The sequence below is a fragment of the Carassius gibelio genome, chromosome A1 (genome assembly GCF_023724105.1).
Source record: "Carassius gibelio isolate Cgi1373 ecotype wild population from Czech Republic chromosome A1, carGib1.2-hapl.c, whole genome shotgun sequence".
Taxonomy (NCBI): domain Eukaryota; kingdom Metazoa; phylum Chordata; class Actinopteri; order Cypriniformes; family Cyprinidae; genus Carassius; species Carassius gibelio.
The window spans coordinates 5,419,556-5,435,863 of NC_068371.1; the positions used below are offsets into that span (position 1 = coordinate 5,419,556).

The 16,308-nt window shown below is 38.7% G+C and overlaps 1 protein-coding gene across 7 annotated transcripts in view; it reads right to left on the reverse strand.

Moving 5' to 3' along the window:
- Positions 1-16,308, reverse strand: part of fat1a (FAT atypical cadherin 1a) — an 89,402-nt gene that overhangs the window by 32,704 nt on the left and 40,390 nt on the right. For 5 of the 7 annotated variants that reach the window (XR_008155794.1, XR_008155762.1, XR_008155795.1 and 2 more), the window contains exons 4-8: positions 15,474-15,535; positions 8,478-8,807; positions 7,588-7,798; positions 7,162-7,230; positions 6,322-6,461 (exon numbers count right to left, since the gene is read on the reverse strand). Coding sequence is in view for 4 of the 7 variants with exons in the window: in XM_052568056.1 (XP_052424016.1) it covers positions 6,322-6,461; positions 7,162-7,230; positions 7,588-7,798; positions 8,478-8,807; positions 15,474-15,535 (812 nt within the window). In the remaining 3 variants the exon portion in view is untranslated. The remainder of the gene's footprint in view (positions 1-6,321; positions 6,462-7,161; positions 7,231-7,587; positions 7,799-8,477; positions 8,808-15,473; positions 15,536-16,308) is intronic. The other 2 variants (XM_052568220.1, XM_052568140.1) reach the window with 1 other exon arrangement.

Below are 16,308 nucleotides of genomic sequence, written 5' to 3' on the forward strand. Positions count from 1 at the left end.
CGTTTAAAATATATAGGCCGTTCAGATTACTTGTTAAAGTGCAATGAAATACCTTACATCTGCAGACGATGTACGTCTGTTTGTGGATGGAGATCAGTCGATCTCTAATGCTTGACCCTCGTGGTCACCCCAATGCCTTGTTTTTCTGAATGAAGGTGGTACTTAATCACGAGCATGCACATACCTAGAAAACTCTCTTATGCAATTATGAATGCTATTTATTGGAATTAACATAATTCTTATACCAAGCACAAAAGTATTGTGACATGCACAGTTAAGGTTTGAGGTCAGTACTGAGACTTTTATTCAGTAAATATGCATTAAATAAAGTGTCACAGTAACATGTCACAGGGGCACTGTCCACCCAGATCCTCATATTTCTTTGTATGTGACTCGTCTTAGAGAAAATAACACACAAGAGTTGCCACACATTCTCTCAGAAGGCCTAAAATAGGATTACACCCAGCATACATTTTCATCACCCTCTGCATTCATTTCTTCCCTTCCAAAATAATCATAATCCCTCATAAATGACAAAAACATTGAAAATAGAGCATGGAGAAGGTCTAGCAAGCCCATGTGGAATACACATGACTTTGATTTAAACAAAGATATGCTGCTCCACAAGGAGGAGATATCTAATCACTTCAGCAGAGGGTCACTAGACATACAAAGGCAAAAGCAGAGCCTGAAAGCAGATTTGTGATAAAAAATCTGTTTTTGGTGAGTTGCAAGGGCAAACAGATTCATACAAATAAATCAAACAAACAAATCAAATCCTCTCCTTGTCAGTTGTAATCTGTTTAAGATTGTGTTTTCTTTCAAACACAGCTTGATATAGTTGCAGATGTACTCGCTGGGTGACACACTGAAATTGACTTTGGCTATGAGAAGCACTTGTTAGCATCCAAATACAACAAGGTTCCAAACTCATTGGTTGTTCAATGAAGAAATCAAATATGAAACAAGCATCAAATGGGTTATATTACCCATCCATCTTTCTCTTGATCTGTAAAGCGAGATGAAAACCTGCAAGCATGCATTTAATATCGTCTCTTTAATTTTAGGAGCAAATATTTGCCTGATTTGTTCGTTTGGCCTTGGTTTTTTTTTCCAACAGCTGCCTGAGAGTTTACAGAGATATTTGGAAGTGTTGAGTAGAAACTGTCTTTTGTCATTACTAATTAGCCAGCAAACTGAAAACTCCTGTCAGGGTGGTCTAATGTACGGAGGATGTGTGCAAAGGAAAAACAAACTTCCCTAGTCTCTTCCCTAGTTTAGTACAGTCAGACCTGTACTGAGACACAAGCTATAGGTTCCGAAATTCAATAGGAGTTTCAGTTAGAAGGTGAGTTATATATCCATTTCATATTTCATCACAAAAAAAGATAAAATAAAGTAAGAAATTATATATTTATTCTAATTCTATTTACTATTTTAGAATCAGATTTTTGATCTCTGACATCATTTCAAATGGGTCATATAATACAATTTCAATTATTTCTTTTTTCTTTAGAGTGTTACAAGCTGATTGTGAATAGACAAGATTCCTTAAGTTGCAAAGACTAAAGTCTCAAACCCAAAGAGATTTTCTTTATAAAAGCTAAAGACTCGTTCACGCACTCCTAAAACGCTTCATTTAAACACGCCCCCACACGTCTATGTCACTGTGTGGGAAGATTTGCATAACACTACCCAAATGTTCACACAAAGAAAGAAGCAGTAACTATTATTCTTGCTGTGGCATTATTGTTGCTGCCGCCATGTTGTGGAGATGCTGTGTGTTTTATTGTGAAAGCGAAACTACTTTGTTCGGTCTGCCAAAAGAAGACAAAACTAGAAATCAGTGGTTAAGTTGTAATTACAAAACTGTTCTAGAAAAGTTCAACTCAAATATTCAGATGTGTGCAATGCATTTTACAGAAGACGAGGACTGTTTAATGGGAGAGCAGCCTACCATGCCAGTGTTCTGACACATAATGCTGACTAACAGCCTGTAAGTATGTTTTCATATTTAAAGGATTTGCCACTGATGACTCAAACACCAGTTTTGAGCAGTGTAGAGTAGCGCATGTTGTTCGTAATTTCTCTGATCACAAATGCAGACACGGTTTTATGTTTACACGGCGCAATGCAACGCAACACATAGAAAAAGACAACATTTAATAAGTATTATAATCCATAATTATGTCCCCACTGGATGCTACAAATGCCTAGTTTGTGATGGGTTTTATTGTTTTTGTCTCGTTGCACATGGACACGGCATCACAGTATGGTGAGTGGCGTAAAATTTCTGTCACATGCTTGAGGTATTTGGCCAAACACAAAGCAATTGATAGCTGACCAATCAGAGCACACCTCACTTTTCACAATGATGAGCTTTGTAAAAATCAATTCGTTTCAGAAAGACGGGGCATATGACTCTACAGAAACAATAAATGTACAGTATGTACAGAAACAATAATGTACAGTATGTGGAAAATAGTGAGTTTTTTCAACCTTAAACTACATAAACACATTTAATTACACCAAATACACAAAAGAATGTTATTTTGGGGCGAAATCTGAACCACATTAGTTGTGAGAATCACCCAAAAGCTCTTGTCTGTTGTTGATTTTCAGTATTACAAAAGATTTTAATATCAGTTTTTATTACGGGGACACGATCACTGATCTAGAGCCAGTTTAATGTTTCCCATCAAAGCCTCAATCGTCATAGGTCAACAAATTCAACTGAATTATTACAACATCAACATGATAAACCCAACAGCAAAAGAGTCATAAACCCAAAAAATCTGTTCACAAGCAGGTCCAGACAAAACCAGATGCAGGGCACTGAAATCTGCACTCTGTGCCCCTTGAATGTGACAACTGTAACTGATTTGACTTGAAAGGTTTTAAGGCCCAACAATGGCTTCAGATTAAGCAGGGGATGCTTTGAAGGGCTGCAGTGCAAAGGCTCACAGTGTCATGTCACTGTCTTTATGTTTGGAAATTTCATCAATAAGAAGGAGAGTGAGTCGGATGGTGGGGGCTTCGGTTCAGGATATTCGTGGCAGTTAATTTTGCGTGCAGGAATGTATATATGTGGTGGAATCATTGGCCACAGTGGTCTGCTTGATCACAAGAGAGTTCTGACAGTGTCGGCTAAACATATCCTGGGAAGGGGGCTGGGGAGCAGGTTACAATGCGGGCTCTGTTCAAAAGAGTGAGTGCACAAACACAGCCCTCAATCAGACAGCCTCAGTGACCTCTTTAGGACCATATGCAAAGATTTACTCATGATCCAACAGGAAATCAGCACATAAACTGTGCAAGCTGTTTGGAGGCGATATAATTGATGAAGGAAAGACCAGGGGCAACGTGTTTTACACTTCCATAACTCACTGACTACTACAATCCTACCTGCTAATTCTTCTAGAAGAAAAATAAAAAAATGACATGTGCCAGCAGTAACTTAACTATTAACAAACTTATAATGACAAAGATGAGGTCATATTATTTAAGTAAATTAGTGGTGGGCATAGATTAATTTTTTTAATCTAGATTAATCTCACTGTGATCTAGATTAAAATGGCTAATTCGAATTCTGCCGAAGGAATTCAGAATATGTGTGTTACCCAAATAAAATTGACAAACAGTAAGTCTTTGAGAAGGGGTTTATCAAGCTAGGTGCTGCATTAGAAAAGGGGCTGATTTCCTGTTTCCAAAATGCATCACAAAGTACTTGAAAAAGCTGTAAACTAATTCCACATTGCACAAGGTGCAAACAACCTTACGCCTGTTTCACACATACTCCGTCTGCAGTGCGAATGTGTTGCATATTTTTTCACGCACCCATGTTAACAGATTCCAGTTGCGTTCCAGTAGCGGTGCATCTGCAGCAGTGCAGCGATCGTTTACGTACCGAGTAGTGAACTGCAAACACGTCCTGTGTGAAAGCACATTGAGTCCGTGCTGCACCACATACGTAACGCACACGGACTGCATACGGAGTATGTGTGAAACAGGAGTGAGCAGGGCCGTAGCTTGGGTCAGCGGGGACCCGGTGAAGGTTGTACCAGTGGGCCCTGTTTAAAATTGATCAATTTGTATGTTTGTTTATTTTTATTTATTTGTGCTATTTAGACAATGTTTAAGTTTATTTCAAGTTTGTAGGTGTCAAGGTACAGAAACCAAATAATAAAATGTAAAATAGCACTGGATAGTCTTCAACGGAAAAATGAAATATACAATCAAACCTACATTTATTCAGACACCTTCAACATTTCTCACATTATTACAGTTTTGCTATATATATCAAAAAATATATCTGGTGTCTGAATAATTTTTGGTTTGACTGTTAAAACTACAAAGTAATTCAGTCAAGAACAGTGAGTGATTTTCATTTTCATTTTCTTGGATTAACATTACAGCAGCCAGTAGCTAAATTAGGCGCGGTCACTTTAAGAGTCGATGAACGCATCCAATATAATACACATCGCATTTTTTTCATCAACAGTTTACTTGCACTTTAGAAATAACTGACAGTTTTTTCGAGCATAATTTCCAAGGTGGATATTTTTATATATTTTGTATGTATTTGTCGGCACGAGCAAAAATAAGCAAATTCGATATTCAAGTGTTTTGAGACGCCTTTCTCTGCGTGAGCCCTGAACACCAGAACACCGCGGTGCTGAATTGGGCTCTTTCACATCTTTTTGTTTGTTCAAACTGTGATTTGTAATTGTTTGTTCAGGTGCAGGAGGGACTTCGAGGAGAACTTTGCAGAAGAGAGCTCGGTTCAGTGTCGCTGTCTGTGATACGCGTCTCTCTCGCTCGTGTGCACCGAACACAGTGCGCGAGTAACCAGCTACTCTGTTCAGCTTTTCAGCGTCTTGTTTTTGGATGCTTTAATGTTTAAGTCGACAAGCGATAAGGCTTAAAAACACACGAAAAAGATAAGCTTTCGTGACGATGCACAGCAGTGGCCCGTCAACTGTCCTGAGCATCTTTTTAGGCTGGCTTCATCCAGTCGGTTATATAAAATATCAAGGTAAAAGTCATCATAGCTTGCTTAGTATAGACCCAGCTCCCAACATAACTTTGAGAATAGATTAACGGCGATAGTTTTTTTATCGCCCGATAAGAGTCTCACGGTAATGCAACACGTTAACGCCGATAACGGCCCACCACTGAAGTAAATACAATGTGTCAGAGTGTTACATTCACCCCACAATTACATTATATTAACTATACAAAAAAAGCACACCACAAAGTAATAATAATATTAATTAAATAAAAAAAAGACTTACTTTTATATTGTGCTAATTACAATAGCTTTTAGGAATGAGTGTTTAGGGCAAAAGTCTAGTGATATATATGCTGTGATGTTTAAAATGGTTTAAATATTTGTGAAATAATATATAATGATCATCTGATTTATTAATAATGGTATACGTCTAAATACCTTGATTTTTATAAAAAATATATATATTTTTCATTACATTTCTGTTAAAATCACCCCTGGCATTACAGGATTTATAGCATCTGTCATCCATTTTTTAATCCAAAAACCCAAAACAGATAAAATGGGTTTATATGGCAACTTTAGAAAGTAGAAAAAAAGAGTGTCATCATCTCATTTGTATCAAAAGCGAAGGTTCAAGTAAACTGACAGCGAGATTGTCATAGAAAGCAAAATGAAAAAGCAGGAAGCCAGACAGCTTCATCCTCCTCACACACTCCAGGAATGAGACAATGGAAGATTCCAGGAACCCTGGCCAAAAACTCTGTCCGCCAGGCCAAGGAATGTCTGCCAGCATGTTGTGACGTGAGGCATTTGAAGAACATTTAGGGAACCTTCACACATGAAAAATGTCCACAATAACAGACCTAAATCTAACCAGAAAAGTCTTAAATGTGGTACTTTGAACATTTTTTTAGAACAGCTTATGACCCGGCCCACACTGATCTTGAAAAGAATGAATCTATAAATACCTAAAAAAAATAATTGCAAAACATGTATTTGGATTAGGTTTAATAACTGTATTCTGTGCTCTCCCTAGACTTATCTACATCCGCATCAGTAGCAAGATGTTCTGCTCCTTTTTTAATCCTAAAGGCTGTTATGAGCTTATTCAGGGAAGACCTTTGGGACCTTCAGTGCCAGTGCAGCCAAAGACGGAAACTCAATTTGGAAAGTTGGAAATGCTTGGGTTGCATTTCCTTGGGTTGAGCCATTTTTTGCCCTTTGTAGTTATCTCAAAAAAGAAGCCCAGGCCTCTATAGTGAGCGCAGAATGCTCTGCTTCCATAAACACTTCATTAGCGATTCAATTACCTGCGTGCTGACAGATCTGTTGCCATCTGTTGCGTCCACCGTCAGGTTGTAATGGGATTTCTGCTCTGCATCCAGCGCTTGGGCCACAATCACCGTCCCACTCGCCTTCCCCACCTCAAATCGACTGTCAGAATTACCACCTGTTGAGAGGAGGTTTTCACCACAACCAAAATGGACAGGAAATTAGACGGCCATCATCACAAGTTAGGCAGTTGAAGACAGGAGAGAAAGAAAAAGAGAACTGCACAGGGGTCAAAGTTTCCTCTGTTTCACACTTTTTGACTATGCCACAATAATGGCTGTCTGACATACATTCTGCCATTTCGCTGCCTTAGTGGAGGAAAATCCACAAGATTTTGTGTTCTTATGAATAAAAATATGAATTAATGACAAAATAAGAGGTTCCACAATAAACAAAAAAACTACTGAGGGTTTAATTTCAAGAGTTACATTCTTTTTTCTTTATTTTAGGACTCACACAATTATGTTTTCTTATATATATATATATATATATATTTATGATTATATGACCAGACATAAATATAACAATCATAAAAACACCATACATGAAAGAAAATAAGAGCACTGGGTCTTCAAAGTGAACAACACTCAGTGCATATGCTGGCAAGGAAAACAAACTACTCTTTATGGATCTCATAGGTTGGACGGAGACTAATGTAACTCTTTCATTGCCAGCTCGTTAGCACTTAGGGAAAGAGGTTCAACACTTGGGACCTGGTGCAAACAATGTGAAACGGACACAACAGCACGAGTACAAAAGCACATGACAGATCTCATAATGGCCACGCACAGTAGAATTAGGAGCTCTGCGGCAGATACCTTCTGCGGTGCAGTTCAGGTCGCAAGCCATCTGAACGATGTAAAACAGCTCTTTAGCCACCATGTCCTCTTCCAAAGCCAAGAAGAGGATCAAGGAGACAAACGAGAGGAGGAAAGCAGGAGGAGAGAAGCAGAAGAAACCAAACCATTCCAAAACCAGGAAGAGAGAAAGTAAAAGCTGTCAGTGGTTAAAAGATAAAGGGACAGGAAGAAGACGCAAACTATTAAGTCATATTATGAGAGTTCTATTGAGAAGATAAAGACAAAGAAAGAGGTTATTTCATGCAAACAAACTTCCTCTAGGGAGAATATTTCATCATCTTAGTTTGTTACAAAGACATTTTTAGAAATCAAGCTGCATTATTGTCAAGGCCAAACAGGTCAAACCAACAAACAATAAACTCTTAAAACCTACATCCACCATACCTGTTATTTCAAACCAGACTGGTGTATCCACAGACTCTATAGTGATGACCCCGACCATGTGTGACACGGGGTCACTCTCCATGACTGAAAAGGTGTAAAATGCCTCGTCAAATGCCAGAGGGACCTCGCTCGGCTCCGGCTTGGGGATCCATTCGATATGTAGACGGCAGGTGGACGATTTCTGGGGTCGGCCATTATCTACTGCTTTAATCTGGTGGATAAATGTTGAACAGAAGACTAAGAAGATGTGTACAATTAAATAACACAACTGCAACATATATTACAGTGTTATTTATTAACATAACAGAACTATAATGTTTAAAAATGTATGGAACAAAACAGAGGCCATAAAATAGTAAGAACAATGGCTTTAGGATCCATATGTTTGGGAACAATAATAATTTTTGCAATTCTCTTAGTGGTGCTGTAAGTGGTACCAAAATGGCCATACTCGAAGCTCAATCAAGGAGAGATACAACTGTCTGAAAACTAATAAATGTGAGAAAGACAGAACGGTACCAGAACACCTGTCACTGTGACTTTAGAAAGCGACAGATGTTAGGTGATGAAACAATGGGAGGTCTGACAAAAAATGTCACGGGCCACATGGGCCGGCAGGGAGTTCACTTTACACTCATAAAACTTCAGTCAAAGGGGCATTCAGGAAAAATGTAGTGTGTGTCAAATCTGAGAGCTCAGGTTTCTACATTCCAAATCATTAAAAACGGTCTCCTCAAATGCTGTAACTCAAGCTAGCAAGCAAATACATTCCCAATGAAAAGGATCCCGTTTTTCATATCTTGATATTTGCACATTTCTAATATTTCCAAGAGTGCAATTACAAAATGACAATGACAGAATATGTGCTACAGAAACGGCTAGGTCCTCACCGTTAAGATATCATAATCTCCAGCAGAAGAAAACTTTTTAAAGGAAACCATGCCAGTTTTGGGCTCAATGAAAAACTTTCCCTGTTCATCTCCGTCTTCGATGCTGTAGGAAATCTCAGCGTTTGGCCCTTCGTCTCGATCGGAGGCGATGACGCGGTACACAGGATCTCTCCTGAGGGCACGCTCTTTCTCCTGCTTTTCACGCTCTGGGAGTTTGATTTTGTAGACTTTCTCCATAAATTGTGGTTTGTTGTCATTCTCATCCAGGACTTTGACGATGACACGAACGGTGGCGGACTTCACGGGAACGCCCTGATCAGATACTGTGATCTGTAACATAAGAATGCAGAATTCTAAATATTTATATTCTATAAAAAAAGTTATATTTTTCAAATTTGTTAATAAAAGATTACAATATTTATTTTATAACATAAACTACTTACTAACATAAACAGTTTTATACTTGAAAATTTTCACTCAGAAATTGTCACAGATACAAAGTATATCCTACACCAGATGGATGGATAGATAAATCGATTATAGTGTATTCTTCAGACCAATTAGTTGACCAGATGTTCAAAAAACCCACTGAGTAGATGGTTTTGAAAATATGTACTTTTGCACATCCCTTCTTTAAAGTTTGATTTGTTTGGATAGAAATCTTCGGGGGGCTGATAGAACAGCATGTAATTGAGGGGGCGGAAAGATTCATTCACTCAGTTCTAGTTTTCTTCTTTCCTTTCATGTCGAATAAAACCCAAAACCCAAGAGAGCTGGTGTCATAATGAACATTTTCAATTAGAGTGACAAAACGAGCGGTACTAAGAGAGGTGCACAGGACAATAATAGAACACACTCAAGAATATCTGACACAAGTGATTGAAAACCTTCATTATAGTGAGAGCTTCAATCAATCGCCATCCAGAGGTAAAGAAAAATCTCCTGTTCAGAACATGAGGGCAAGTGTTCTTATCTAAGTCAATTGGCTGACAAGACTGAAGTAATTCCCTGTGCACTTAGCTGTCAAGCAATATTTCAGATCAGTGCGGCAAGGTGGGAAGGGTTTCCGGAGGTGAGAACAGACTGTTATGCTTTTCTCTGTATGATTACAGAATAAAATTTTTCCTAGTTAATTTTTTTTAATGACTTTACAACAACAACAACAAAAATATATTGAATGTAATAGTTAGACATTACATGGCATCACAATGGATATGGATTTTTAGATTTCAAAAAGCTATCCAATCAGTGTTGCTTGCAGACCTAGAAATGAATGCTTCACACATTATTCAAAAAGACGGTAGATCAGATTAGTTCAATTGTATTGCAAGCGCACTACAGTGACAAAAAAGAAAAGTTCAGAAAAATGCACCAGTTCTAACAGCAAAGCACTTTTATCAACAACATGAACAGTAGGTACAGGAGCTGTTACAAACGAGAAGAGACGGCAGCATTAAGCAGAGGCTGGTGGTTTGTTAAGCATATACTCATGCTCAGAAAGCTGTATCCAATCTCAGCTGCTATCCGTTAACCAGCTCATTAATTCCTCTGGATATCTTCAGTTAAATCTCTGAAAATGCCCATATGAGGCAGCTTAATTGTACGCTGGTGCAGAAGCTGATGAATGCAAACACACACAGAGATGCAGACACACACACACGATTTCCTAATAATGAACTCAGCAGACAAGAGCAGATGAATAACAGGCCAGCACAGCATCTGTTCAGCACTCTGTAAAAGCAGTCCAGCTTTTGGTGTCAACAGCGAGTAGACCTTTAATGTGTATTCGTTTTCAAATCTGTCCAGTGCCATCCAACTGTTTTGGCCAAATAGATTTAACTGAACAGCTCCAACAGACCACTCTCCTAAGTTAAGCATGTTTGTATGCCTGCAGTGCACGTTTTTTTTAAACCTCTACCGGCAAATGGAAATAATTCAAGAAAGTTTACATTTTATTTCCAGTTCGGTAAAAAATAGACCATGTCTGCTTTGAACATCAATTACATAACTACCCTGAGTAAAACTCTCCACAGGGTAAATTTCTAATTTGATTGCTTAAAGTTAGAACATACCTCTCTTCAACAAGATGAAAGATTTACAGACATTATATTTATGCATTATGACTTGACATTGGACAAATGGTACATTTTTTATCAGTTTATGCATCCCCTGAGAAGTGAATCCATGAATTTGGGTTTACTAGCTCCATACACTACTGCTTGAGCTACCATGATGCTAACAATCATGTTAGCAGCAGGACGAATTATAAATCATGCGGGTATGAGCAATAGTCGACTCTCATTATTAAATAAATTTGTGCTTTTGAACAAATCTTTTATAGGAATGTTGATTTTTTTATTGACTCTAAACATTTCGACATATCATTCAATAAATAGAACTGAATGAACTGGGTAAACAAATTAATTCTCATTGAACAAATGAACAAAAACAGATGTATTTTGGACATGTTATTGGATGATAACTGAACTGAGCTGGATGAAGATGACATCACTGAATCAATGATGAACTGACATAAATTGAAAAAATGACTGTTTGCTATTGTCCTCTTTTTAGAGGTTAGAGAATTGAATTTACTTTGTATTATTAAAAAATTATGTTCCTGTTTAAAGGGGGGGGGGGGGGTGAAATGCTTGTTTTCACTCAATATCCTGTTAATCTTGAGTACCTATAGAGTAGTACTGCATCCTTCATAACTCCAAAAAAGTCTTTAGTTTAATTATATTCATAAGAGAAAGATAGTCTGTACCGATTTTTCCCGGAAAAACACGACCGGCTGGAGGCGTGACGTGTGGGCGGAGCTAAAGAATCACGAGCGCGAGAAGGCTTTTTTGCGTTGAGAGCGTTTGGAAGCTGTGACATTACCGTGAGGAAAAAAACATCCAAAACAAACCATGGCGAACAGTCAGTTTCAGCCGTTTATTTATGATCCAGAATCAGATCCAGAGGCTGAAACTGAACGAGAGCAGCAGCAGCAACGACTCGCTCCGAGCGGGGCTTGAACCCGGGTCTCCGGCATGGGAGGCGGACGCACTAACAAGGAGGCAGAGATATTTGAAGCAGTTTTACTCAACGCCTGCGGTTCCAACACACGATCATGACCCTTTTTCGTTGGGATTGCATCATCCTTAAGAAATAAATGATACGCAAATCCGTCGTCAAACTGGACCTTGTTTGTAAAACAAGCATCTTCGAAATGCAGGGAACAAACAAAAACACTTGCACAACTCCGTTGATGCTCTGTAAAAATAAACTCCATCCACTGGTCCCTTAATGCTGTTTTTTTTTTTTGGTAATCTGTGCAGGGTTGTCTTGCCCTGGCAACCAAAAACACACTCCTTTTGTGACATTTCGCGACGCTCTCGCTCTGATCAGTGAAGTCTGTTGTGCTCTCAGTCAGTGCTCTGCTATACGGGAGCGCGCGCTCTTCCGGCAGAAGTGCCTCAGGACCCATATAAGGAAATTCTGCTCCATCTAACGTCACACAGAGCCATACTCGAAAAAAACTTTCCGAAACTTGTGACAAACCGGAAGGAGTATTTTTGGAACAGAAATACTCCTTCAAACATACAACTTAATTTTTGAAACTTTGTCCATGTTTAGCATGGGAATCCAACTCTTTAACAGTGTAAAAAACTCAGTATGCATGAAATAGCATTTCACCCCCCCCTTTAACACTGTTAAACTTCTTTGACAATCTGTATTCTATAAAGTGCTATATAAATAAAGGTGACTTGGCGTGTAGTTTGTTGTTAAAAACACAAGGGTCGACTGAATGATTCAGTAACTCATTACAAGCATAAAGTCTGGGTCCACATAGCAATATAACCTGCAAAAAGAGATCGCAAATAAAATAAATATATAAATCACAGTCATTGGAATAAATCAATGCTAATAGGTGCAAGCATCTTAAAAATTAGAATGTGTTCTGAGCTTTCAGTGCAGGCAAGGCAGTAACAGATTTCACATGCCTGGAAAACAGGCAAAGCATCGCCCTACATCCTCAGACGCTCAGGGTGTATTCCCAGAAATAAATTTCATTTCTTTGCAAATCAGCATAAATGAATCATGTTCATTATTTTTCTGTTTGGTTTTTGGGAGTTCAAAGAGCAACAGGACAGACTCTCCGACGTTCTGTGCATGCCTCAACATGTTCCAGATTAGCTCTCTCTCTCTGTTCTTTATTTTCTCAAATTTCACTCCCTTCCCCCTCTAGGAGCATTTGCACCCTACACCTTCCTTCCCTCCCAGCTCTTAAGTGTGTGTGAAAGTTTGCAGGGTGCTCTCCCATATATCTCTCTCACACACACACATACACACTCAAATGCCCTCACCCTGGCCCCGTATAACTGCCTCTCCCTCCCCCCCAAGCATGTGCTGCCTCCAACTAACCTCTGCGAGCCCCTGAGCACCAGCTCATTCCCCTGTCTCCTGCGGTGCTCTGCCCAGCAGGATTGTACTGCCCCTGGGAGAGAGACAGCCAGACTCCAGGGCAGGAGGCTGGGTGAGACAAGACCCCTGGAGGGAAGATGTCAATAAAGAACTTCCTGTTGCTGGACCCCTGACTAAACGCAGGCCAAAAACCAAAATTGCTGGGGTTGTCATGACTACTGCAGTGGGCCACCGGAGCCGTGCAGGAAAAAAAACCAGTGACTAGACTGATGGTCATTTGTTTATTAGTCTTTCGTTCAGCCGGTCTAAAGCTGCGCGGTAATCAAATTAAGCATGAGATCATAACAGTCCCAGAAGGTGTTTATACAGAGAAGACAGTTGAAGAACAAGTTGTGAGAAATGTATCCAAAATTCTCATTACTATCCTTCTGTTCTATGGACTAGATATCTAACCGACCAGAGTCTGGAGAGTTTTTTCTTTTACATTTATTTTCATATTCTTTTTGTGTTAATGTTAAATTTAGGACCGCTATAATGAACAATTTAGTGTGCCTATTGAGTTTGCCTAGGTCCTCAAAGTGATTCTATTGGCAAAGAGAATCTTTAATAAGTAACATATTCAGTGGTTGATAACAAAATTGCTTCATGGTGCATGCCATCTCAACCGTTAACAGAATCATTAATAGTTTTTGTTGCATAGTATATAATATATACTATGCAAAATACTAAACAAAACTATATAATTTGAAACAAAACATTTTGTTTATACATTTTCTTTGTGTTAGTAATCTTATGTTTCATAGGCTAACCACTTAACACACTAGCACAACATATCGTCTGCAAAAAATCCTCTCTATCTTAATTTCAAACTAAAAGCAGACAAGGCTTTCGGTCTAAGTCGCTTATAATATGCAAACTGCTACCATATTTTCATAAATAGTTTTATATCACAAATAGTTTTACTGTCTACAGCACGGGTACTTTAATAATGAATGAATTAGAAGTCCCACACATTCTCAGGTAATAGCATAACAATCTGTTTCTGTACGGGTAAATTAAGTGGAGATTTTGGAAGGTTTAAATGTGGTTTCAAGTTGGGCTGGCTACCAACTTTAACAAACTTTTCAAGTTTTCGCTTTTCTATTTAAAAGTGCAATTAAAAGGGTAAAAGACAATGTCAGGTGAAAAGCATTCCTTGCAGCTCCTTACGCTTAATACAGCTAACATATGGCATTCACGTCAAATGAAACTACACGCGCCGCCAAACTCCAATCTCAACAGTTAAAAAAACAAAACAAACAAAAAAAGCTTTGTTAATTAAAACCCAGAGGAACAGATTTAACCTTGAGGGGCTCTCGGCACTACTGATATTTAGCTGAAATGTTGGCATTAGCTAATTACAAGCCTACTGTCTATCGGTCAGCAGGCTTTGCTTTGAAGTCAAGGAGAGCTCTTCACATCACTGAGGCATGGAGAGAAGAAGGGAGGACAGACATTGGATGAGGGTATGCTGCAGGGTGTACTATCCTCCCTGGTTTTATTTCCTGTCCGCATCCCTCTTGCCATCTACAATGCAATTAGCGTCACAGACATGGGTATGAAAGCACTCGTAAGGGCTGGTGCAAATTCAGCAAATGAAACGACATGCCACAGGCTTTGAATTGCACAATCTATAACGATAATTAAAGGAGCATTGGGGAAGAAAGGGAGCGGGTGGTAAAGAGTTATTGAGAAAGAGAAGGAGAGATTGAGAGAATCTTGCAGCTCAATTAAAATCCACAAGTATAAACTTTGGCTGGGCATGGTGACGCTTCCTGTTCTGGCCTGCCTAATCCTGAGACGGTACACTGAGAGAGAACAAAGGCAAACTCCTACATGCATATATACACACACACCTACCCTCCACACACACCGGATATCTAAATCCCCTCAGAAGCACTCTGGAGGGAATGGAGGGGGGAGAATGCAGTCCGCTCATGTGCACAGTTCAGTTTGGTGGTTTATGCCTTGGATCTAAGCAGTCAAAGCTAAAAGTTTTTTACTCATCTGTTTTCCCAATTTTTAGGATTTCTGCCCCTTTTCTCCCAAGTAGTTCCCTTTAAAATAATATTATAGGTTAAATTTGAAACCAGAAAACAACAATAACAAAAATCTTTTTACTATTTTAAAGTATTTTATTATACACTACAGTTTGAAAGTTTGGGGTCAGATGCATTAAACTGAATAAAAGTGACAGTAAATGCATTTGGAATGTTTTTTTAAAAATTGTATTTCAAAAGTTGTTCTTTTAAACTTTCATCAAAAATTTCTGAAAAATGTCTCATAATTTCCACAAATATTCCACAAAGCAGCGCAACTGATATCAACATTGATAAAATTATGAAATGGTTCTTGGGCATCAAATTATTATATTAGATTGAATAAAGCTCAAAACTTCAACCTAGAACACTCCTTAATTAGGAATAATAAAAAAAAAGAACAGAAGAAAGAAATTGACCTTTTAGGACTACCCTAAATATGAGTTTGAAGAATTGTCTGCTCTAAGGAGTGAACATGTGATCAGTGGATGCATCTGGCTGTTTTTACCTCTAGAATATGTTCATCCTGTTGTTCTCTATCCAGCTTCCGAGACGTGGTGGTGACCAAACCTGCAAACACATGAACAAAATTTAATAACCACATTAAAACTCATTACTTTAGCCAAATAAAATAAAATTTCACTGCAAAGGTTTGACTTGGCTAAACTAAAACTTTCAATTATAATAATTATTATAAAAACTTTTTTTTATGATACATTTGTTTGAATGTAGCACACACACACACACACACACACACACACACACACTCAGACAGACAAACACAAACAAACGTTAAATACCACAGATCCAGCTGCACAGAACTGCAGAAAAGGGCACTGTGATCGTGTCAGGACTGCTGAACAAACAACCACGCTTTAAACACACACACACACACACACACACACACACACACACACACACACTGCCTGAAAACAGACAACACCATCCTCACACACTACCTTGAACCAAACACACAACACTCATCATAAACAGCTTCAAGCACAGAAATGATGAGTGAAATGTCAATGCAGGCATCACTGTGTTTACTCCGTATATGATTCTATTAGTAGGTGTGTTTTTCTATGGTGGGTTTTAGAAGATTTCTCTCAAGGGCTTTACATTACAGGAAAATAAGATCTGAGCACAACGGAAATCCAATTGGAAGTGAATTCAAGTGCCGAACCCAGTGAAGAGAGAATAAACAGGCAGACAGAGATCGAACAACAATGCAAATGAGCACATGTTTCTGTAAAGAGCGTCTTGATTGCAGATAATAAGCAGACTTGTGTTCCTCTGTCAGTATAATTGTACATTAGATGGGGCAGAGAGCGCAGTGGACGCTG